At 44.8% G+C, this 23,602-nt stretch overlaps 2 protein-coding genes across 2 annotated transcripts in view; both read right to left on the reverse strand.

Moving 5' to 3' along the window:
- Positions 1–23,602, reverse strand: part of LOC309564474 (uncharacterized protein) — a gene marked incomplete at its 3' end in the record, with an annotated part of 139,275 nt that overhangs the window by 16,142 nt on the left and 99,531 nt on the right. The window contains exons 11-16 of the mRNA XM_082269103.1: positions 22,924–22,992; positions 22,606–22,664; positions 19,998–20,133; positions 16,717–16,896; positions 7,396–7,530; positions 2,226–2,779 (exon numbers count right to left, since the gene is read on the reverse strand). Of these exons, the coding sequence (XP_082125229.1) occupies positions 2,226–2,779; positions 7,396–7,530; positions 16,717–16,896; positions 19,998–20,133; positions 22,606–22,664; positions 22,924–22,992 (1,133 nt within the window). The remainder of the gene's footprint in view (positions 1–2,225; positions 2,780–7,395; positions 7,531–16,716; positions 16,897–19,997; positions 20,134–22,605; positions 22,665–22,923; positions 22,993–23,602) is intronic.
- Positions 20,215–22,599, reverse strand: LOC309562763 (uncharacterized protein). The gene is made up of 2 exons (XM_082267061.1): positions 22,517–22,599; positions 20,215–21,497 (listed from the first exon to the last, which is right to left on the reverse strand). The coding sequence occupies exons 1-2, from the start codon at positions 22,596–22,598 to the stop codon at positions 20,296–20,298; spliced, it is 1,284 nt and encodes a 427-aa protein (XP_082123187.1). The 5' UTR covers position 22,599; the 3' UTR covers positions 20,215–20,295.

Consider the following 23,602-nt stretch of genomic DNA (forward strand, 5'->3'; position numbering starts at 1 on the left):
CTTCTAGAGGACTAAAAGGATCTCCACTTTTTTACCGGGACTCATTTGTGAATAACTCCCTTGACCTACTGACCTGTGTCCCCGTAACAAATCTCCTTTGCTTGCCATTGGTTTATTTACTTGTGCTTTCCATTGTTTGCTGTACTCATGTGTACATGATTATGATTTATCAGTGATTTGTATTAGGGATCGAGCGATTATCGGCAAGGCCGATATATCGAGGGCCGATATGCACTTTCCCCGATATATCGGAATCGGCCCCGGAGGTTACTGATATTGTCCTGACGTCATTGCGTATGTTGCGCCACGCCCCTCCGCGCACTAGGACAGCTTCTGCCTTCTTAGGCTGCCTCCCTCAGCCTCGTCTGGAGTTGGGGAGTCTCGGGACAGTGAGTGTACAGTGCACACAGTGTGTTTACCACAGCCGCCATACATCCACCCACCCACAGCTGCCCAGTGCCAGCCACCCACACACCCACAGGCCTGTACCAGCCAGCCACCCACCACACAGGGTGCCAGCCAGCCAGCCACCCACCAAAGGGTGCCAGCCAGCCACCCACCCACCAAAGGGTGTCAGCCAGCAAGCCACCCACCCACCACAGGGTGCTAGGCAGCCACCAAAGGGTGCCAGCCAGCCACCCACCACAGGGTGCCAGCCAGCCACCCACCACAGGGTGCCAGCCACCCACCCACACACCCACCCACAGGCCTGTACCAGCCAGCCACCCACCAAAGGGTGCCAGCCAGCCACCCACCCGCCAAAGGGTGTCATCCAATCAGCTACCCACCAAAGGGTGCCAGCCAGCCACCCACACACCCACAGGCCTGTACCAGCCAGCCACCCACCACACAGAGTGCCAGCAAGCCACCCACCAAAGGGTGCCAGCCAGCCACCCACCTACCCACCAAAGGGTCCCAGGCAGCCACCCACCACGGGGTGCCAGCCAGCCACCCACCACAGGGTGCCAGCTAGCCACGCACCCACCAAAGGGTTCAGTAACAGATTTGTGTTGAGAATTGTGTTTATTTTGCAAAACATTAAATGTTCAAAATATCGGCCCATATCGGCCAATACCGATATGCAATGGCCAAAATATCGAAATCGGCAACGAAAAACCGATATCGGTCGATCCCTAATTTGTATAAAAGCATGTCTGATGAAGTAAACAAAGGGGTGTATTTTATTAAAAAAAATAATTGGACGAATGTCACAAGCATTCACCCATCCATCACGAATTGTGACCGTACTTTGCTCAATTGATATCCTATGATGGTCAGATCCATCTATCCTCAAACAGGTAAAAAATAAAAAAAGACAATATGGCCACCTGATGGAGATGGTGGAAATCAACATATAAGGCAAAATAGGGCTGTGATGGCTGGACGAATACTTATGACATTCGTCCAACAATTTTCCTTTTATAAATGGACCCCTAAGTTTTTGTGAAAGCTTACACCACAAAATATACTCAACCAACGAAAGTTATTGATACATTTTTTTCTACCGCTATCAATGGCTAACACTGTACAACACTTCACTGATCTCCTTATGAACAGTTTCTTCAGATTACGAAGATAAGTCATGGAGTTTTCTGAGATGTATATCAAAGTGTGCTTCTTCCACACATGAGATCTCAGATGTACGGCAAAATATGACTCATATAGAAGACATTTCCCGCACTCGGGTAACTGATACGCCTTTAGGGGTTGAGTGGGATCTCCTCTTATGTACGGTAAGATTGGACTTCAGTGAATAGCATTTCCCGCACTCAGAACAACAATACGGCTTCTCCCCCGTGTGAGTCCTCAGATGTCTGATAAGTTCTGATTTCTGTGCAAAGCTTCTTTTGCACTCAGAACAGGGATGCGGCCTCTGCCCCATGTGACATTTCAGGTGCTTGGAAAGATAGGACTTGTCTGAAAAACGTTTCCCGCACTGAGGACAGGAATATGGTTTCTCCCCCGTGTGAGTCCTCTGATGTGTGACAAGTGTTGATTTATTCAGATAACACTGCCCACATTCAGCACACGAAAATGGCTTCTTGCCCGTATGACATATTTGATGTCTGATATGTTGGGATCTCCACAGAAAACTTTTCCCGCACTCAGAGCAGGAATACGGCTTCTCGCCTGTGTGAGATTTCTGATGTATGGAAAGATAGGACACGTCTGAAAAGCGCTTCCCGCACTCAGGGCAGGGATACGGCTTCTCCCCCGTGTGAGACCTCTGATGTTTAGTGAGATCTCCTTTACGGAGAAAACATTTCCCACACTCAGAACAGGAATACGGCTTCTCGCCTGTGTGAGATTTCTGATGTATGGAAAAATAGGACTCATCTGAAAAGCTTTTCCCACACTCAGAACACGAATACGGCTTCTCCCCTGTGTGAGTCCTCTGATGTTTAGTGAGACCTACTTTACGTAGAAAACTTTTCCCGCACTCAGGACACGAATACGGCTTCTCACCTGTATGAGATTTTTTATGCACGTTAACACTGGATTTAAAGCGAAAATGCTTTCCGCACTCATTACAGGAAAACTTCTTATCTGTTGGAAGGACAGCAGCATCCCTCACAGTCTGAGATTCCTCAGGATAAGAAGAACAAGATGGTCTATCTACACTGTGGGGAACCAGATGGACATCTTTTGGAAGGACGGCACCATCCTTCACAGTTTGAGGTTCCTCAGGATAAGAGGAACATGATGGTCCATCCACACTGTGGGGCACTGGATATACATCTGTTGGAAGGACGACACGGTCCCACACAGTCTGATGTTCCTCAGGATAAGAGGAATATGATGGTCCGGCACCGTCCCTCACAGTCTGAGGTTCCTCAGGATAAGAGGAATACGATGGTCCGGCACCGTCCCTCACAGTCTGAGGTTCCTCAGGATAAGAAGAATACGATGGTCTGGCACTGTCCCTAACAGTCTGAGGTTCCTCAGGATAAGAGGAATACGATGGTCTGGCACTGTCCTTTACAGTCTGAGGTACCTCAGGATAAGAGGAATACGATGGTCCGGCACCGTCCCTCACAGTCTGAGGTTCCTCAGGATAAGAGGAATATGATGGTCCGGCACCGTCCCTCACAGTCTGAGGTTCCTCAGGATAAGAGGAATACGATGGTCCGGCACCGTCCCTCACAGTCTGAGGTTCCTCAGGATAAGAAGAATACGATGGTCTGGCACTGTCCCTAACAGTCTGAGGTTCCTCAGGATAAGAGGAATACGATGGTCTGGCACTGTCCTTTACAGTCTGAGGTACCTCAGGATAAGAGGAATACGATGGTCCGGCACTGTCCCTCACAGTCTGAGGTTCCTCAGGATAAGAGGAATACGATGGTCCGGCACTGTCCCTCACAGTTTGAGGTTCCTCAGGATAAGAGGAATACGATGGTCCGGCACCGTCCCTCACAGTCTGAGGTTCCTCAGTATAAGAGGAATACGATGGTCCGGCACCGTCCCTCACAGTCTGAGGCTCCTCAGGATAAGAGGAATACGATGGTCCGGCACTGTCCCTCACAGTCTGAGGTTCCTCAGTATAAGAGGAATACGATGGTCCGGCACTGTCCCTCACAGTCTGAGGTTCCTCAGGATAAGAGGAATACGATGGTCCATCTACACTGTGTGGTGCCGGATGGACATTTGAAACACCTGGATCTTCTCCTCGACAATTATGTGAGATGTCTTCTTCATTACAGTCTGGAGACAAAGTGAGACAATCCTCTGAGGTTTTCCTCCTCTCCCGTCCATGTACTAAAATAGAAATACAAAGATTATTACTAGACATCAGCAGATTGGTTCCCCTAAACCAGGACTCCGCCCACATCAGGCAGCTTTTTCTCTGAGGACCTTACAATTCCCTCCTTTAAGGTAACTAATAAATGGGTCCTCTGATCTCCTACCAGTTCATTTCTTTATTCATGGACCTTAGTCAGAGGGTGAGGAAACAACGAGAACTGTCTTTTATAGGAGTGACAGTGATGAGGGGATTATAGGACGAGTGTCCCCTCCCCCTCTATCACTCATTGCCATCTTCCCAACACAAGAAGTCCCGCACTTCCTTATTTAGTCCATGATTTAGTCATGAATAACAGCGGGGCTGAGCCCCACCAGAGGTCAGAGAGTGAGGATGGGGGGAGAACAACCAAGATGAAGACTGGACTGATCCTGAAGACCACCATCATTGGGCTACTGACTCCTCCCCCATTATCACTTTCTGTTTAAGGTTCCAAAATTGGGGGATGTTATCACATTATTATCACCATGTAAAAGTCTGTCCTCCAATCAAATATGAGAACTTCTATAAATAAAATTGTATATTGTATAATTTCTATAATTTGGATCTATGGGACCAGATTTCAAATAGGTCAAAGGACAGTGTTGACTATCCCAGGAGGCAGAAGGGGAATTAATTTGGTCTGCAAACAAGCCTGCGTACAGAATAACTTCTCAGAACAATGAGGGGAATTTATCCGCACACCTGAAGCCTAGGAAGAGGACCTCTTATTACTCTGAAACTGGGCTATGGTTACAAACCAACAAATGCGAGACAGAGAAGGATCTCTTCTATAGGGAGAAGTCCACTGCTTGGTGTCACTTGTGGATAAAAACAATTAACAAGACCTCCACTAAAATAAGTAAATGGCTTGCAAAAGTCTACTATATCCCTAGCTCAAGTTATTCATCTACACTATATTACCAAAAGTATTGGGACGCCTGCCTTTACACACACATGAACTTTAATGGCATCCCAGTCTAAAGCCTCGTACACATGCGTCGAAAATTGGCAGGGAATTTTCGGCCAACGTCCGATCTGCCGATTTTCGGCTTGTTAGTATGATGCTTCCGACAACCAACTCCGCCTTTTCGGCAGAAAAAAATCTGGTGTGCAGGCTATAAAATTTTTGTTGGCCGTCAACACAACGGCCGATTTTCATGCAGTCAGTACAGATTTCGACAGGGAAAAATCTGATGAGCAAGACTGGGCATCCTCAGAGAAGAAAGAACACAAAGAAAGCAACCCAACACATGACATCACTTTTGAAGTAGAATTTTGTTGGCCGAGAAAATTTGTGTGCAGTCTAGGCACATTCCAACCAACAAAACACCACTCTGGACAAAAGACGGAACGATCGGTCGGCCGATAATCGTTGCGTGTGTACGAGGCTTTAGTCCATAGGGTTCAATATTGAGTTGGCCCACCCTTTGCAGCTATAACAGCTTCAACTCTTCTGGGAAGGCCGTCCACAAGGTTTAGGAGTGTCTATGGGAACGTTTCACCATTCTTCCAGAAGTGCATTTGTGAGGTCAGGCACTGATGTTGGGGGGAAGGCCTGGCTCGCAGTCTCCGCTCTAATTCATCCCAAAGGTGTTCTATCGGGTTGAGGACAGGACTCTGTGCGGGCCAGTCAAGTTCCTCCACCCCAAACTCGCTCATCCATGTATTTATGGACCTTGCTTTGTGCACTGGTGTGCAGTCATGTTGGAACAGGGAGGGGCCATCCCCAAACTCCTTCCACAAAGTTGGGAACATGAAATTGTCCAAAATGTCTTGGTATGCTGACGCCTTAATTGTTCCCTTCACTGGAACTAAGGGGCCAAGCCCAACCCCTGAAAAACAACCCCACACCCCCAAGTTCCTCCATCCCAAACGCGCTCATCCATGTCTTTATGGACCTTACTTTGTGTACTGGTCAAAATCATTTGGTGGAGGGGGGGATTATGGTGGGGGTTGTTTTTCAGGGGTTGGGCTTGGCCCCTTAATTCCCTTAGGCCTATGAAATGGTCAGTGGTCAGAGCAGGGGTCAGGACAATGTAATTATACAGCAAAGTGCAACGGTCAGGGGTAAGTCCATGTGTGTATGTTTGGTGATCATTGTGCCTCCTCACTTTGGTGTTCTAGGGTCATTGATAGCTTACTTACTTACGGGAAGCTGCGGAGATTCAACACCGCTGCCTCTCATCTCCTGAGAATGCCCTGGATCTAGAACTATGCGTGCACATTTTTATAGGTCTCAGGACCCACAGGATCCCCCCCTCCCCCCAACCCAGCTGCTGGCAATTAATCCTGGGAGAATTGCTCTGTCCGTGATCTTGCTAGACCCAGGTCGTGGGCAAGACACCCAAGGCATATGCCCCAAGTTCATAAGTTGAGAAATGCCTATGGTAAAATCCAACATTTTGCTGCCAGCCGAACCCCAGAATCTCCATAAATCCAGTCTAGAGACATAAATTGTATCTGCAGCACAGAGAAGGAAGATTATCCGAGAGAAATACAGGAATACAGGATGGGGAACACAGCTCAGGAAAGTGACCAGGGGATTACAGGTTGATATCACCCAGTCCCTGCCCTAATCTGGACCAATCAGTGAGCAGTATGGGTGGAGGAATGTATTTAGTGTTAATGACTCACCTGTGCTGATCTCTGTAGGAGTGTCCTCCTCTATAAATGTCCCCGTTATTCCATCCTCCTCCATAGACTGCTGATCATCCCTCACATACGTCTCTTCTTCTTCTGCTTTAACCTCAAATTCTAAATCAATTGGATCTCCACTCTAAACCAAGAGAAGGATTGGAAATATAAGCTTTAATGATGTGATATCATCTTCTACAATACATAAATCTCCATGCATCCCTTTCATGTTCTAGATGCTCCATCCCACCAACCTTGGTATAGTTAGGAATGGTGTGACCTTCCTGTGTGGAATCCCGAGGACGGGGACATCTCTTTCTTTTGTAGCTGGATAACTTCACCTTGTTGTCCAGGTATAGATCCTTGTGTCCTTTTGGAATGTCTGATTCCTTCATCGCCCGATCTTCATCATTCCTTTCTTTTCTCTCTTTTTTAACAATAACTTTAGAATCTCTCAGGTTTCCACTCTGAATATATAATAAAAATGACATCAATGGTAACAATGCAGATAATGTACAGATCCTAATGATACTATCAGTGATTGTTCCTCATCTACCTGATGATGGTGAGGGATGGTGTGACCTTCCTGTGTGGAATCCCAGGAATACAGAGGACGGGGACATCTCTCTGGTGGGTTCCCATTACTGGATCCATCTGTAGGAAACACACACACTGACTGAATACATTGTTTCTATGTGTTTATCAGATGATGGGGGATCTAGGTGGATCCTCCGTACTGCTCTCTCCTTTACAATAAAGTCTCCTCTTACCCGGTGATGTGAGGGGCGGCTGATTCTCCATCATGACGTCCTTGTAGAGATCCTTGTGTCCTTCTAAATACTCCCACTCCTCCATGGAGAAATAGACAGTGACATCCTGACACCTTATAGGAACCTGACACACACAATGATACAGTCACCATCCAGACACATCCCTTGTCTGTTACTGGATAATGTCCCAGAATTCCCAGCACCGCTCACCTCTCCTGTCAGCAGCTCAGACATCTTGTTCATGATGTGCCAAATCTTTTGTCTGTTGTGTTTCCTAAACTTTAGGGAGCGATATTGAGGCACTTTGATGGCCATATGATCCCCATACTTCACAAGAGGAAAACTCTGTATTGAGAATAAGAGTGATGTCATGTGACCTCCCAGAATCCTCCTCACCTCTTCGGTCAGGTCTGTGTTTTATTAATAGAGATAAGAGTGATGTCATGTGACCTCCCAGAATCCTCCTCACCTCTCCGGTCAGGTCTGTGTATTATTAATAGAGATAAGAGTGATGTCATGTGACCTCCCAGAATCCTCCTCACCTCTCCGGTCAGGTTTGTGTTTTATTAATAGAGATGAGTGATGTCATGTGACCTCCCAGAATCCTCCTCACCTCTCCGGTCAGGTCTGTGTTTTATTAATAGAGGTAAGAGTGATGTCATGTGACCTCCCAGAATCCTCCTCACCTCTCCGGTCAGGTCTGTGTTTTTTTAATAGAGATAAGAGTGATGTCATGTGACCTCCCAGAATCCTCCTCACCTCTCCAGTCAGGTCTGTGTTTTATTAAGAGATAAGAGTGATGTCATGTGACCTCCCAGAATCCTCCTCACCTCTCCGGTCAGCAGGTAGATGATCTCCAGGGTGAAGTGTAATATCTTCTCCAGGCCTTGACACTGGTTCTCCTCCATCCTCATTGACGTGATCATGTGATCTGTAGAGGACGCTCCTCTTCGTAGATGGGTCATGAACTGAAAATGTTATATCAGTTTTATTATCTCCATAATGAAAAGAAAGCTCTTGGAGTGCTGACTCATTATTCTAAATATCAAACAGAAAACAAAAAGGTAACATTGGAATGTGTGTTCAATGGGGGATGGGGTGTGGTCCAAAAGCACCCTCAACTAGACTATATCCAAGATGGACCCCCCTGGTATGTATTTCAATGCAAAGAGGGGTTGCTTGAGGTAGGTTGCTGCAGCAAAAGGAGGAATTTTTGGCTATATAGGGACACAATTTCCCATTTGATGTACAAAACAGTCAAATAAAGAAAATCCACCTCTTAGTTGGACCCAAGACTTCCCCAGTCTGTGGCCTCCAATAACTGGAACATATCAAGTTATCCAAAAATCCCAGTCACCTCTAACCTTCCTGACCACTCGCAGCAACCAGTACCAGGCTCAAATAAGCTCCACCCAAACATCACCCAATCCAGTGATGGGGAACCTTGGCACCCCAGATGTTTTGGATCTACATTTCCCATGACGCTCAACTACACTGCAGAGAGCATGAGCATCATGGTAAATATAGTTCCAAAAACATCTGGGGTGCCAAGGTTCACCATCACTAAGGCAGGCCATAGACGATTCGAATTTCGTACGATTTATCGTTCGATAAACGAAAGCGGCACTCGTGCACATCATCGAGTGTACCATCAATGTGAGCCGAAAATCGTACGACAAAACACTATTTTTTGTGCCTTTTAACCACATCTCTACCGGACACACTCCCTACTGTTCTGTGTTTTGTTAGGCGAAATCATTCAACTCCCCCACTAATGATACGAAATTCGGCCGATTTTCGCAAAAATTTCGCAGAATTTTTGCTGTCGTACGAAAATCGAACGTTTTACATACCACACTAAAGATACGAAAATCGTTCGATAACACTGCCATTTACGATTTTCGAACGAAATTCGAATCGTCTATGGCCTGCCTTAGTCCTACTCCATCCTACCCAGAACAGCACAAACCACAACCCAGGACATATACAATCTTAAAGACTGACCGAATGACCTGGAAACCTGAAGCACAGCTTGATTGGTGTGTCAGATGGTTGACAAGTCCTACGTGGTGGAGTGCTGACGTGTACAGCCGTATAAAGTGATGTCACATGGTGGCCTTCGACGAGTCTCATTTATATCGTTTCCACGTTCCTGATGCTGAGTATCTTGGCTCCCGGTGCTGGTAGATCCATATAACTACAGGAAACCCAGACGTAGTATGTAAGGAATATGTTGATGGGCTCCAAAATTAGATCTGATTTTTCTATTTATTGATTATATAATAATTATTGATAGGTGTGTGTATGGAGCTAAATATTATATATATAAATTTATGTGATTGTAGTGTGATATCATTATATTACTCATTATAATATCCTATTGCCTCCTCGTCTATCTCAACAATGTTTCCTCCGTCTAGCCGGGAACCTATTTATACTTGACATCACTTCCTGTCTGTACCCAACATCACTTCCTGTCTGTAGGTATCATAGAGACTTGCTATGTATGCCCCTCTCCAAATAAGCGAGATCACCACCTTGTGGCAATTACAGGCACCGTGGTCGTTGAACATTCTTTTTGGTTGGCTTGACTTCGTGGTGCATTATTATTATTGTTATACAGGATTTATATGGCGCCAACAGTTTACGCAGCGCTTAAATGAAAAGGGGGGCCGCACAATTTACAATACAGTTGTTCATGGAGCTTACAATCTAAAGGGTTGCCGGATCACATTTCAGTTAACCCCATGAGTTCCCAGGCCTTCTTCTTCCATTTTTTTTAATTTTGGTGATGTCCCAGTCCAACACATTATAAAAAATTATAAACGCAGCACTTGTGTTTTTGCCCCCATTTTTCATGAGCTGAACTCAAAGATCTAAGACTTTTTCTATGTACAAAAAAGGCCGATTTCTCTCAAATATTGTTCACACATCTGTGTAAATCTGTGTTAGTGATCACTTCTCCTTTGCCTGAGATAATCCATCCACCTCACAGGTGTGGCATATCAAGATGCTGATTGGACAGCATGATTATTGCACAGGTGTGCCTTAGGCTGGCCACAATAAAAGGCCACTCTAAAATGTGCAGTTTTACTGTATTGGGGGGTCCAAAAACTAACCAGTATCTGGTGTGACCACCATTTGCCTCACACAGTGCAACACATCTCATAGTTACATAGTAGTTGAGGTTGAATAAAGACAATAGTCCATCCAGTTCAACCTGTGTAGGTGTGTGTGGACCTATTCATTTCTCATACCCCTGAATGTTTCGATCCTTGAGATGTACGTCCAAGAGTCTTTTAAAAGTAGCCATACTTCCTGCAGTTACTAGCAATTGTGGCAGGGAATTCCACAGTCTTGTAGCCCTTACAGTAAAGAACCCCCTGCGTAGCCTGAGGTTAAATCTCTTCTCCTCTAATTGCATTGTATGCCTCGTGTCCTCATGCATTCCTTGCGACTGAATCGTTTTTTTTATATGCTCTGATCACCGTTGAGGTATTTGTAAATCGCTATCATGTCCCCTCTCAGACGTCTCTTCTCCAGGGAGAATAAATCGAGTGCTTCTAAACGCTCTTCGTAATTAAGGTCCTCTAATCCCCTAATAAGTTTTGTTGCCCTTCTCTGTACTCTCGCAAGCTCCAACACATCCCTCCTGAGGACTGGCGACCAGAACTGGACAGAATACTCCAGATGCGGTCGGACAAGAGTTTTATATAGTGGAAGGATTATAGTTTTATCTCTGGAATACATCCCTTTCCTTATGCATGCTAATATTCTGCCGGCTTTGGCAGCTGCAGCCTGACTTTGCATGCTATTGCCTAATCTATCTTCCACTAAGACCCCCAGGTCTTTCTCCAATTTTGATACCCCCAGAGGTTCCCCCCCTTGCTTGTATATTGCTTTTATGTTATTGGTCCCTAAGTGCAATACCTTGCACTTATCCACATTAAACCTCATTTGCCATGTAGTTGCCTACTCTGTTATTTTGTTTAGGTCATTCTGTAAGATTTCTGCCTCACGATGTGAAGTTATTGCCCTGCTTAATTTTATGTCATCTGCAAAAACTGAAATCGAGCTACTGACCCCGTCCTCAATGCTTTTTATGAACAAATTGAACAAAATTGGTCCCAGAACTGAGCCTTGGGGGACCCCACTTACAACCCCAGACCAGTCAGAGTATGCGTTGTTTATTACCACCCTTTGGACATGCCCCTTTAACCAGTTCCGTATCCAAGAGCAAACCTTGTAGTCGATGCCTGTCGCCCTTAATTTATAAATCAAGCGTTTGTGGGGAATTGTATCAAATGCCTTAGCAAAATCCAGGTACACCACATCCACTGGTCTGCCCCTATCTAGCTCACAGCTCACCTCCTCGTAGAATGTTAAGAGATTGGTTTGACAAGAACGCCCCTTTGTAAACCCGTGCTGATTACTGCTGATGATGTTGTTTTCTTTAGCAAACTCTTGGATATAGTCCCTTATCATCCCCTCCAGAAGTTTACATACTATCGATGTCAGGCTGACCAGCCGATAATTTCCCGGGACATGCCTCTGCCCTTTTTTGAATATCGGTATCACGTTAGCTTTTCTCCAGTCCCTTGGTACATTTCCTGTCAAAATACTATCGGCAAAGATCAGGAAAAGTGGTCTAGATATAACCTTACTGAGTTCAAGTACTCTTGGATGTATGCCATCCGGGCCTGGTGATTTATTTGTGTTAATGTTATCCAGCCTTTCCCTGATTTCACCATCTGCTAGCCATATTGGCAAGTCCTGTGAAGTACTGCTAACCAAACCGTCATATGGTCAGTGTACCCCTCCTTTTCCTGTGTAAAGACTGAGGAGAAGAAAGCATTAAGCACAGTTGCCTTATCCATGTCCTCTGCAACCATCCTCCCATCATCGTTAATTATGTGTGCAATATGCTCTGCCCTAGTTTTTTTGCTGTTGTATATTTAAAGAATTTCTTAGGGTTCTTTTTACTATCCTCCACTATTTGTCTCTCGAAGTTGATTTTAGCCATTTTGATTTCGGATTTACATTTCTTATTTAATTCCTTGTAATGCTGGAAAGCCGATACTGTGCCCTCCGATTTATATTTCTTGAAGGCCATTTTTTTTTCCCTAATAAGTTTATTTACATTACGGCTAAGCCAGCCAGGTTTGGCTTTGGCTCTTTTAAATTTATTTCCCGTTGGAATGCACTGCGAGATGCTTTTGTTTAATATGTTCCTAAAGCATTCCCATTTTTCCTCTGTGGTCAGTGTTCCTAGGGTTTGGTCCCAGTTTATTTCCTCTATCATTGAGCAAAATCTGGGAAAGTTTGCCCTTCTGAAGTTTAGGGTTCTTATGTTCCCCTCATGCCTTGCTATGATGTGATTTATGCTAAATGTGATCCGAGATCACCTTGGCATAGAGTTGATCAGGTTGGTGATTGGCTCCTGTGGAATGTTGGTCCTCTCCTCTTCAATGGCTGTGTGAAGTTGCTGGATATTGGAGGACCTGGAACACGCTGTCCTATACGCCGACCCAGAGCATCCCAAACATGCTCAATGGGTGACATGTCCGGTGAGTATGCTGGCCATGCAAGAACTGGGATGTTTTCAGCTTCCAGGAATTGTGTACAGATCCTTGCACCATGGGGCCATGCAATATCATGCTGCAACATGAGGTGATGGTCGTGGATGAATGGCACAACAATGGGCCTCAGCATCTCGTCACGGTATCTCTGTGCATTCAAAATGCCATCAATAAAATGCACCTGTGTTCCTTGTCCATAACATACGCCTGCCCATACCATAACCCCACCGCTACCACGTGCCTCTTCATCCACAAAGTATGCCTGCCCATATCATAAACCCAACGCTACCATGGGCCACTCCGTCCACAACGTACGCCTGCCCATACCATAACCCCACCACCACCATGGGCCACTCCGTCCACAACATACGCCTGCCCATACCATAACCCCATCGCCACCACAGGCCACTCCATAAATAACGTATGCCTGCCTATACCATAACCCCACCGCCACCATGGGCAATTCCATCCACAACGTACACCTGCCCATACCATAACCCCACCGCCACCATGGGCCACTCCGTCCACAGCGTACGCCTGCCCATACCATAACCCCACCGCAACCATGGGCCACTCCATCCACAACATACGCCTGCCCATACCATAGCCCCACCGCCACCATGTGCCTCTCCATCAACAACATACGCCTGCCCATACCATAACCCCAACACCCCCACGGGCCACTCCATACACCATACACAACGTACGCCTGCCCATACCATAACCCCACCGCCACCATGGGCCACTCTGTCCACAACGTACGCCTGCCCATACCATAACCCCACCGCCACCATGGGCCACTCCATACACAACGTACGCCTGCCTATACCATAACCCCATCGCCACCATGGGCCACTCCATCTACAACGTATGCCTGCCCATACCATAACCCCACCGCCACCATGAGCCACTCCATACACAACGTACGCCTGCCCATACCATAACACCACCGCCACCATGGGCCACTCCATCCATAACGTCGACATCAGCAAACCGCTCACCCACGCGCCATACATGCTGTCTGCCATCTGCTCTGTATAGTGAAAACCAGGATTCATGCGTGAAGAAAACACCTCTCCAAAGTGCCAGGCCCCATTGAATGTGAGCATTTGCCCTTCATGAGGTTGGACTGAGGGTCCGACGTCTTCTAGTGGGCCCTGTGTTCACTACCCGGCACCGTAGTGCTCGATTGGCATTTGCATTGAACACCAGAATTGGCAGGTCCACCACTGGCACCCTGTGCTTTTCACAGATGAGAGCAGGTTCACCCTAAGCACATGTGACAGACGTGAAAGGGTCTGGAGAAGGAGCGTAGAACGTTATGCTGCCTGTAACAACGTTCAGCCTGACTGGTTTGGTGGTGGGTCAGTGATGGTCTGGGGAGGAATATCCATGGAGGGACGCACAGACCTCTACAAGCTAGACAATGACACCCTGACTGCTATTAGGTATCAGGATGAAACCTTTGGACCCATCGTCAGACCCTATGCTGGTGCAGTGGGTCTTGGGTTCCTCCTGGTGGACGGCAATGCCCGGCCTCATGTGGTGAGAGTATGAAGCCAATTCCTGGAGGATGAAGGAATTTATACCATTGAATGGCCCCCAAGCTCGCCTGACCTAAATCCATTAGAACACCTCTGGGACATTATGTTTTGGTCCCTCTGACTCTGTCAGGTTGCCCCTCAGTCTGTTCAGGAGCTCAGTGATGCCCTGGTTCAGATCTGGGAGGAAATAACCCAGGAGACCATCCGTCATCTCATTAGGAGCATGCCCCGACGTTGTCAGGTACGCATACAAGCACGTGGGGGCCACACACACTACTGAGGACCATTCTGAAGTCCTGCAATGAAATCTCAGCAAAATGGACTCGCCTGCTGCATCATTTTTTCACTTTGATTTTCAGGGTGTCTTTGAATTCAGCCCTCTGTAGGGTGATAATTTTCATTTCCATCAAACGATGTGACATCCTTTCCTTCCTAACACAATACCCAGTCCATACCAGTATAGATCCTAACACATTACCCAGTCCATACCAGTATAAATCCTAACACATTACCCAGTCCATACCAGTATAGATCCTAACACATTCCCCAGTCCATACCAGTATAGATGCTAACACAATACCCAGTCCATACCAGTATAGATCCTATAACATTCCTCAGTCCATACCAGAATAGATCCTATAACATTACCTAGTCCATACCAGTATGAATCCTATAACATTACCCAGTCCATACCAGTATAGATATCCAGCATGAGAGGTTTCCCCATCGAGATCTGATGTGTTTTCAAAGTGTTCCTTTTATTTTTTGAGTAGTGTGTGTCAGACTGGGGGACACATTGTACTCTAGGAAGAGGAGAGTCCCCCTGTTGACCCAATAGTCAGGACCTGATATGGAGTGACTGTCTGTACCCCCTTATCGGCCTCTCTGGCTCTGCATGTGCCCTTTGGGGTAATTTTGTCCCAAACACAGAGCATGAAGGGAAAGGAAACCTACCCAATGTCATAGGAGAACCCAGCTTTGACAGCGGTCATTGGAACAGATCCGTCCCTTCAACCATTTACCCCCATCTGACATTTTGTTGAAATATGGTAAATTGTGGGTACAACCAGTGTTGGTGAACTGGGTACAATTAGTGATGGTGAACTGGGTACTAGTGATGGTGAACTGGGTACAACCAGTGATGGTGAACTAGGTACAAATAGTGATGGTGAACTAGGTACAACTAGTGTTGGTGAATTGGGTACAACCAGTGATGGTGAACTAGGTACAAATAGTGATGGTGAACTAGGTACAACTAGTGTTGGTGAATTGGGTACAACCAGTGTTGGTGAACTTGGTACAACCAGTGATGGTGAACTAGGTACAAATAGTGATGGTGAACTGGGTACAACTAGTGTTGGTGAATTGGGTACAACCAGTGTTGGTGAACTTGGTACAACCAGTGATGGTGAACTTGGTACAACCAGTGATGGTGAACTAGGTACAAATAGTGATGGTGAACTGGGCACAACTAGTGATGGTGAACTGGGTACAACTAGTGTTGGTGAACTGGGTACAACTAGTGATGGTGAACTTGGTACAACTAGTGATGGTGAACTGGGTACAACTAGTGATGGTGAACTTGGTACAATTAGTGATGGTGAACTGGGTACTAGTGATGGTGAACTGGGTACAACCAGTGATGGTGAACTAGGTACAAATAGTGATGGTGAACTAGGTACAACTAGTGTTGGTGAATTGGGTACAACCAGTGATGGTGAACTAGGTACAAATAGTGATGGTGAACTAGGTACAACTAGTGTTGGTGAATTGGGTACAACCAGTGTTGGTGAACTTGGTACAACCAGTGATGGTGAACTTGGTACAACCAGTGATGGTGAACTTGGTACAACCAGTGATGGTGAACTAGGTACAAATAGTGATGGTGAACTGGGCACAACTAGTGATGGTGAACTGGGTACAACTAGTGTTGGTGAACTGGGTACAACTAGTGATGGTGAACTTGGTACAACTAGTGATGGTGAACTTGGTACAACTAGTGATGGTGAACTTGTTACAACTAGTGTTGGTGAACTGGCTACAACTAGTGATAGTGAACTGGGTACAACTAGTGATAGTGAACTGGGTACTAGTGGTGGTGAACTGGGTACAACTAGTCATGGTGAACTGGGTACTAGTGATGGTGAACTTTCTAAAAGGGACGAAGACAGAAGTGTTTGGTTAGATCTCACTATACTGCCACCATTTGGTGATTGGTGCTCTCAGCCTCACCTGACACAGATTTTCCAGCATGCAGGACCACAATCTAAGTACCAGCAGCCTGCCACCAGTGAGTGGCACTGGGGTTGGTTAAAACCGTAGTTAACCCGTTATACACTAAAATATCCGCCACCACTTGCTTCATCAGAGACAAAAACCTCCATAATAATCAATGGAACAAGCCTGACTTTAATGAAATGCCGGTAATACTCGCTGTCACGCAGACAGGAATACTTCAGAGATTTACACCGCGGTGGAGCTCCTCGAAGAGACGGGAATTCTTTACTGGCTTCGCACATTCGAAAGAAGAGTAACCATTTTTTAAAATTTAGTTTAATGAGGAAAAGGTAAATTAGTGCAGAAAACATCTACGGAATAATAATGTATTACAGCAGAAAAAAGACAATAATACGATAGCAAACAAAAAAAGAATACAAATGAAAGTAAAGTCCCGGGTTCTTCAGGTTCTGGAACAATTCAATAAGTTGGGCATAAAAAGGATCCGAGATAATTTGGAGTTTTTAATTCTCAAGATAGAAGACTCTTGGCAGATGTTCTTTATTTCAATGGTATAGGAGGAGCCTGGACTGCTGAGGCGACCCAGCTTTTTATGGTCCTGGAGGAGGGTGTTGACCCAAATTCCTTGCCAAATCAGGAGGTCTGAAGGATGGCGGAGAGGGCACCAAAAATGTTTATGATTGTGCAGGTTTCATATGTCCACCAGTTACAGCTATTTAGAGACCAGGTTTGCACTCATCTCAGGAGGGATTTTGGTCCACTCTTCTTTACAGATCTTCTATAAATCATTAAGGTCTCTTGGCTGTCACTTGGTGTGACGGTACTCAACGTCACTGGGAGTGAAAGACAGATACTTAATGGTTTTGATTGCTTCAAATGGGACAGTAATATTTGTCAGCAATATCTCTCAAGGAATATGAAGATTTAATCCCACTTTACACTGTGAGACCTATAGCCTGTTCCCATGAAGTCTGACTCCTAAATAATCATAGCAATACGTAGATATGTATTCCATGTACTTCAATGTAGCAGACGGACAGACTGTCATTGGCAGTCTTGTCCTATTGTCTATCTATTGAGATGGAATGTGGATAGTGTTAAGGCTGCCTGTCCCATTTTTAAATGTTAATCACCTCACATTGTTCTGTCCGGATAATTAGTTCAGGTTACATAGTTAGTGAGGTTGAAAAAAGACATCTGTCCATCCAGTTCAACCTATGATGTGTGTGTTTGCTGTTAACCGTACATTGTATACCCCTGTACGTTGTGGTCTTTAAGGTGCCCATCTAATAGTTTTTTGAAACTATCGATGCTCCCTGCTGATACAAATGTTTGCGGAAGAGAATTCCACATCTTTACTGCTCCGACAGTGAAGAACCCGCTACGTAGGTTAATTCTGTTTTTGTATACAATTTCATCTGCATATGATAATGTAATCAGGCAACCCCTGACCTGTGTGTGGTAATCTGATCAGGAGGGGGGAGGTCCATGCTGTATATAAATTCTGTGTGACTGTTCAATAACGAGTGATTCCAGTACAAGCTAAGTGTCAGCTATCTTTGTAGCTTTACACTGTGAGACCTATAGCCTGTTACTATGAAGTCTGTGACTCCTAAATAATCATAGCAATACGTAGATATGTATTCCATGTACTTCAATGTAGGAGACGGACAGACTGTCACAGGCAGCCTTGTCCTATTGTCTATCTATTGAGATGGAATGTGGATAGTGTTAAGGCTGCCTGCCCCATTGTTAAATGTTAATCACCTCACATTGTTCTGTCCAGATAATTAATTCAGGTTAATTCTGTTTCTGTATACAATTTCATCTGCATATGATAATGTAATCAGGCAACCCCTGACCTGTGTTTGGTAATTTGATCAGGAGGTAGAGGTCCATGCTGTATATACATTCTGTGTGATTCCAGTACAAGCTAAGTGTCAGCTAGCTTTGTAGCTTTACACTGTGAGACCTATAGCCTGTTACTATGAAGTCTTTGACTCCTAAATAATCATAGATGTGTATTCCATGTACTTCAATGTAGGAGACAGACAGACTGTCATTGGCAGTCTGGTCCTATTGTATATCTATTGAGGTTTGATGTGGATTGTGTTAAGGCTGCCTGTCCCATTGTTAAATGTTAATCACCTCACATTGTTCTGTCCAGATAATTAGTTCAGGTTAATTTTGTTTCAGTATACAATTTCATCTGCATATGATAATGTAATCAGGCAACCCCTGATGTGTTTGGTAATCTGATCAGGAGGGGGAGGTCCATGCTGTATATATTCTGTGTGATTCCAGTACAAGCTAAGTGTCAGCTAGCTTTGTAGCTTTACGCTGTGAGACCTATAGCCTGTTACTATGAAGTCTGTGACTCCTACATAATCATAGCAATACGTAGATGTGTATTCCATGTTCTTCAATGTAGGAGACGAACAGACTGTCATTGGCAGTCTTGTCCTATTGTCTATCTATTGAGATGGAATGTGGATAGTGTTAAAGCTGCCTGTCCCATTGTTAATGGTTAATCACCTCACATTGTTCTGTCCAGAAAATTAGTTCAGGTTAATTCTGTTTCTGTATACAATTTCATCTGCATATGTATGATAATGTAATCAGGCAACCCCTGACCTGTGTTTGGTAATCTGATCAGGAGGGGGGAGGTCCATGCTGTATATAAATTCTATGTGACTGTTCAATAACGAGTGATTCCAGTACAAGCTAAGTGTCAAGCTAGCTTTGTATGGAGGGCGGCTGGAATATCTGTATATGTTCATGACAGTAAGGAAGCCATATACTGACGGAAGACCACAAGTACAGTGTGGGTCAGAGGTTCTGTTACACTTGGCAACTCAAAGTTTCAGTTCCCTCCATAAATTTTCTATAGGATGAAGGTCTGGAGACTTGCTAGGCCACCCCATCAATAAAACACTTTCCACACGATGGACAGGAAAGAAGTCTCTAACACTGGTGGCATTACTGGTGTCTGTGAATTTTGCCTTTTTAAAGTGGAAAGTTTCCCACACCATGAACATGTAAACAATGCTCTCTTGCAGGACTTGAACAGCAAAGTCCCATTTATCAATGAAACACTTTCCACACTATGGACAGGAAAGAAGACTGACCCGTGTGGCTTTTCTGGTGTCCAAGACATATTCCTTAGTGAAGTGACACATTTCCCGCACTATGAGCATATATAATTAGAACCGTCTGGTGAACAGCATGGTCCCATTTATCAATAAAACACTTTCCACACGATGGACAGGAATGAGGACTTTGACCCATATAGCTTTTCTGGAGTCTAAAAAATTTTTTACTTCATAAGTGAAGCGTTTCCCGCACTATGAGCATAAAAAGATGCTCTCCTGTGTGGCTTTCCTGGTAAAAACAAGGTCCCATTTATCAATAAAACACTTTCCACACAATGGACAGGAAAGAAGTCTCTGACACCGGTGGCATTACTGGTGTCTGTGAATTCTACTCTTTTAAAGTATAAAGTTTCCAGCACTATGAGCATATAAACAATGCTCTCTTGCAGGACTTGAACAGCAAAAGTCCCATTTATCAATGAAACACTTTCCACACTATAGACAGGAAAGAAGACTTTGACCCATGTGGCTTTTCTTGTGTCCAAAAGGTTTTCCTACAAGTAAAACTATTCCCGCACTAAAAGTTGCTCTCTCATATGACTTCTGTGTTTAAAAACAAAATCTCATTTGTAAAAGGAAACACTTCCCGCACTCCGATCACGGAAAAGGAAGCGCGGCCGCGTGGTTTCTTTGGTGTACGAGAAGTTGTGATTTCTGTGAAAAACATTTTCCGCACTCCAAACAGGAAAATGGTCGCTCGCCTGTGTGACTTCTCAAGTGGACAACAAGGTCCTCCTTCCGCCTGTAAGATTTCCCGCACTCCGAACAGGGAAAAGGTCGCTCGCCCGTGTGGTTTCTCATGTGAACTACAAGCTCATCCTTCCGTCTGTAAGATTTCCCGCACTCCGAGCAGGAGAAAGGTCGCTCACCCGTGTGGCTTCTCTGGTGTTTACAGAGTCGGGTTTTTAGTGCAAAACTTTTCCCGCACTCTGAACATGAAAAAGGACGCTCACCCGTGTGACTTCTAATGTGCGCAATAAGTCCAGTTTTCCGACTGTACGATTTCCCGCACTCTGGACAGGCGAATGGCTTCTCTCCGCTGTGCAGTTTCATGTGGAGATTGAAGTGACCTATAATGGAAAAACATTTCCCGCACTCTGGACACGAATATGGCTTCTCACCGGTGTGACTCCTCTGGTGTACAATAAGCGTGGATTTATTTTGAAACCACTTCCCACACTCCGAACATGAAAAGATCGCCTTCCCGGCGTGGGCTCTCTGATGTACGATAAGTTCGGATCTCTTCTCGAAACATTTCCCGCACTCCAAGCATGACATGGAATTCTCATGGATATGAATTTTCAGATGCTGATTGAGACTGCCTTTGTGGCTGAAATGTTTCCCGCACTTTGGACAGCAATAAGGCTTATCGCCTGTGTGGGTTCTAAGGTGGGAAATGAGTACCTCTTTCCGTACAAAACTTTTCCCGCACTCTGCACATGTATGTAGCTTTTCACTTGTGTGGGTTTTCAAGTGTGCAAGGAGTCTCTCTTTCCGTATAAAACATCTCCCGCACTCTTTACACGTATGCATATCTTCACCTGTATGGGTCTGCCGATGTATGTGGAGTTTATCCTTACGCAAAAAACTTTTCCCGCACTCTGCGCATTTATACCTTTCACCGGTGTGAAGTCTCACGTGTCTCTGCAGATGATCTTTCCGTTTAAAACTTTGGCCGCACTCCGAGCACGAGAAAGGCCGATCTTCCCGAGAATGTCCTGCGCTTCCATCATCTCCTCCATCATAGACCACAGACGAAATATGGAAACCTTCCGAGGAATTCCCAACATCACATCCATCTGTGAGAGAGAAACCTTCATCATCATCAACGAATTTCCATCATTCATAATCTAATCATTGTGTATGGTGGTCTAATAGTCACCCGTGGGACAAAGATCTGAGGAATGGAGAAGGACCTTTCATATGGTGTACAGTATCTCCTCCTCATTTGTTGGGAACATGACGTTATATTGAGGAATGGAGATGGACCTTTCATATGGTGTATACAGTACGTCCTCCTCATTTGTTGGGAACATGGCGTTATATTGAGGAATGGAGATGGACCTTTCATATGGTGTACAGTATCTCCTCCTCATTTGTTGGGAACATGACGTTATATTGAGGAATGGAGATGGACCTTTCATATGGTGTACAGTATCTCCTACTCATTTGTTGGGGACATGACGTTATATTGGAGGAATGGAGATGGACCTTTCATATGGTGTACAGTATCTCCTCCTCATTAGTTGGGAACATGACGTTATATTGGAGGAATGGAGATGGACCTTTCATATGGTGTACAGTATCTCCTCCTCATTTGTTGAGAACATAACGTTATATTGAGGAATGGAGTTGGACCTTTCATATGGTGTACAGTATCTCCTCCTCATTTGTTGGGAACATGACGTTATATTGAGGAATGGAGTTGGACCTTTCATATGGTGTACAGTATCTCCTCCTCATTTGTTGGGGACATGACGTTATATTGAGGAATGGAGATGGACCTTTCATATGGTGTACAGTACGTCCTCCTCATTTGTTGGGAACATGACGTTATATTGGAGGAATGGAGATGGACCTTTCATATGGTGTACAGTACGTCCTCCTCATTTGTTGGGAACATGACGTTATATTGAGGAATGGAGATGGACCTTTCATATGGTGTACAGTATCTCCTCCTCATTTGTTGGGAACATGACGTTATATTGGAGGAATGGAGATGGACCTTTCATATGGTGTATACAGTACGTCCTCCTCATTTGTTGGGAACATGACATTATATTGAGGAATGGAGATGGACCTAGTGTTAATAACCCACCTATTCTGATCTCTGTAGGAGTGTCCTCCACTTTAAATGTCTCTGTTACTCCATCCTCCTCCATAGACTGTTGACCATCCATCATATACATCTCTTCCTCTTCTTCTTCGGCTTTAATCTCAACTTTTAGGTCTAACAGATCTTCAACCTAAACCAAGAGAATGACAGAAAGTATAAGCACTAAAGATTTAAAACCACAAAGATTAATATCATCTTCATGCATCACTTTCATGTTTTAGATGCTTTGTCCCAACCTTGTAACAGTGAGGGATGGTGTGAGCTTCCTGTGTGGAATCCCGGGAATACAGAGGACGGGGACATCTCTCTGGTGGGTTCCTGGTATTAGGTGGCTCCATCATAATATCCTCAAAGAGATCTTTGTGTCTTTCAGAAAGCTGCTTTATCACTCCATATTCCTCATCTTCCTCCGTATACTCTTCTTTAACATCAATATTATCACCCCCGAGGTCTCCACTCTGAATATATAGAAAAACATTAATTGTAAAGAAACAAGCTTCTGCATAAATCATAACTACCAATAATTGTTTCTCATCTTGTTAGAAATTCTGTATATAGTCCTACATATCAGACAGACAACACTCAGTCCACATGGGCTTTGCTGCTTAACTGAAAAAAGGATCTTATATTAGTTTACCATAGAGAAGCTACAAACTTGTAAATACTTGCATCTACTGGCTGATGTAGTTGTTGCACAAAATACATGAACAATGTATTCCAACACCCCTACTCAACAACTACTCTTTTATATTAGTCCTATTTTGAGTCTCAGTTCTATAAATCTGTTTGTTGCAAGCAATTTTGTCAGAGCTTCTGATCCACTTTTGTTTTTCATGAGTTGGAAGTTTTTTCATCTCATCCCATGAATCTGGCTCTGGTTTAATGCTACGCGAGCAACATAGGACATGACAGATGTCTGGCCGAGATGCCTTTATTGCTTGTGGTGGATTTCCTGATTGAAGCCTCTTGTGGTCTGGTTTCTTCTTTTACAGCGTTTCTATTGTCTGGGGCAATTTCGATGTCACTTTGTTGCTTATCTTCATGTGTGGGATTTATCTCAGTTTGAAG

Source organism: Pelophylax lessonae, assembly GCF_965119305.1.
Source record: "Pelophylax lessonae genome assembly, chromosome: 9".
NCBI classification, from domain to species: Eukaryota; Metazoa; Chordata; class Amphibia; order Anura; family Ranidae; genus Pelophylax; species Pelophylax lessonae.